This window comes from Neomonachus schauinslandi, chromosome X (assembly GCF_002201575.2).
Source record: "Neomonachus schauinslandi chromosome X, ASM220157v2, whole genome shotgun sequence".
Lineage (NCBI taxonomy): Eukaryota > Metazoa > Chordata > Mammalia > Carnivora > Phocidae > Neomonachus > Neomonachus schauinslandi.
In genome coordinates this window covers 7,111,796-7,113,717 of record NC_058419.1, presented here as the reverse complement: position 1 = coordinate 7,113,717, position 1,922 = coordinate 7,111,796, and the positions used below count along the sequence as shown (strand labels likewise).

The window sequence follows — 1,922 nt, the reverse complement described above, 5'->3', positions numbered from 1 at the left end:
TCACCAATATTTTCATCTTTAGGGTGCTTTTAGTAATTTTCATTAGGGTGAGATTTTTGGCTCTTCTGTGGACTACTAGTTGTTGACGTTATAGGGTAAAATGTAACAAACACCACCCTGGGGTTGGTGGCCTGGAAGTTATTTCTTGTTCAGCTTTGGGGATGGTACTGCCACCCACATACCTCACCCCATATAGGCTCTGGCAATCTACACTTTGACGTCATTCTTCCCTGCTGCCCCCACCTCCCAAAGGCAAAAACACCAAGCCCTTTCTCATCTTGCCCGTTAGGTCAAGTGTTAAGGAGGAAATTTGTCTTCAGTGCTCAGTCCTGACCCAGTCTTTATCCCCACGATCTGATTAACTGTGGTTCTGCCAGTCTGGCCCGGTCTGGCCCCCAACCCTACGCTACCCCATGTTTCTTCCTTTTTGTACTACTGCCTTTTCCCTTCCCTCCCTGATCCCACCATGAGAGAAGTCATAGACACTCACACGAATTACCACAACAGGTTGGCTTTATTTCAGGTACCATCAGTGTACCCTGATGCTGTAAAATTCAATGTCTACACGATTGTCCATTTCTCAGCCACCAGACCTCTGGAGACTTAGCAGATATTACTGAAGTCTCTGGCCTCACTCTGGAGTTATTGGCCACCCTGGTCATCGTTTGATGTGGTAGACTTCTCCACCTTCTCTTGGGCTTGCTCTGGCTCATCTTGCCTCAGTGTCTCATTCAGTCTGTGATAGTGACCAAAGAGTGGTGGTCTTCTAGCTTTTTTAGGCTTTCTTACAGGGTTGGTAGTTTTTTCTGAGACTTTTTAACTCAAACTCCTGTGGTGGGGTTTTTTTACCTTCAGGGTTGTCTTCAGTACCTGGAACAACAACAGAGTGAGGCCAAAAGGGCATTGGCTTAGGGGAAGAAGATGGGATATTGATAGAAAAGGGGGCATCATGAGGAGATGTCAGGGCTAAGGAAGGAGTTTGTGCCAGGTGAGCAAAGGTTAAGATTCTTGGGGGAGGGGAAATCAATGAAGAAAAGAGTAGCTTGGGTAGGGTCATCTTACCTTGTCACCACCTCTGGACCTGGGTTGATAGGGAGTCTTCATCTTTTTCCTCTCTTCAGACCTTGAAGTTGGTCGCTCCATATCCTGATTGGGCTGTGGTAGTTTCCTGGTTACCTTAGACATATTGAAGCTTCCCAGTTGTTTGCCCCAGGCCTCCTAACTGTTCTACTGCGTATAACTCTTCCCAGGACAATGAAGGTCCATACCCTCCAGCTTTGATTGGTCAGCTAGGCTGTCCTCCAGCCAATGATGGCTAAGGTGGGGCTCAGACATCACAAAGCACTACTTATGACATCACTCTGTGTTGGGGAGGTTGCTGGGGAGGCCAAAATGTGGCTCTGACATTTCAAAGTACCATTCCTGACACCTCTGGATGGGAGGGGAAATGATACGGAGGCAAAAATGGTTTGGTTAGAGAAAGGAGGCTTTTCTTTAACATCCCCCAAAGAGTTTTCCTAAACTGAACTACCACTGTTCCTCATACCCCATGTTCAATTGTGGTAGTGCACATAGTAGAGAAAGAATCTTTCCTGCAATCTGTTCTCTAAGGCCACCCCTACTCAGCAGTTTATTTTGCTGTGTCCCTCCCTTAGTTAGCTAGTGTTTGGGATATTTTACCTAAAATCCCTCCAAGAGCAATATGGCTGAATTTAAATATCAGTGGAAATATGACTCATCTTACAAACTAACAAAAAGCTCCCATGAATAAGCTCTCTGCCTATAGCATTTGGCATTAAAGGCTGCTGATTTGATTAGATTATTTTCTGCCAGCTCTGTGACTTACAGGCAGGGATTAGAATTAGCTGCCCACCCATGAAGGTTGCTTTTATCTTTTATTCTATTTTTGGACTCTGACCATG

At 45.6% G+C, this 1,922-nt stretch overlaps 1 protein-coding gene across 1 annotated transcript; it reads right to left on the bottom strand.

Annotated features, from left to right (window-relative positions):
* Positions 1–642: 642 nt before the first annotated feature.
* Positions 643–1,185, bottom strand: LOC123323417 (uncharacterized protein CXorf51A-like). Its single transcript, XM_044911911.1, has 2 exons — positions 1,063–1,185; positions 643–780 (listed from the first exon to the last, which is right to left on the bottom strand). Exons 1-2 carry the CDS (start codon positions 1,183–1,185, stop codon positions 643–645), a joined length of 261 nt encoding a protein of 86 aa, XP_044767846.1.
* Between the last annotated feature and the right edge of the window lie 737 nt (positions 1,186–1,922).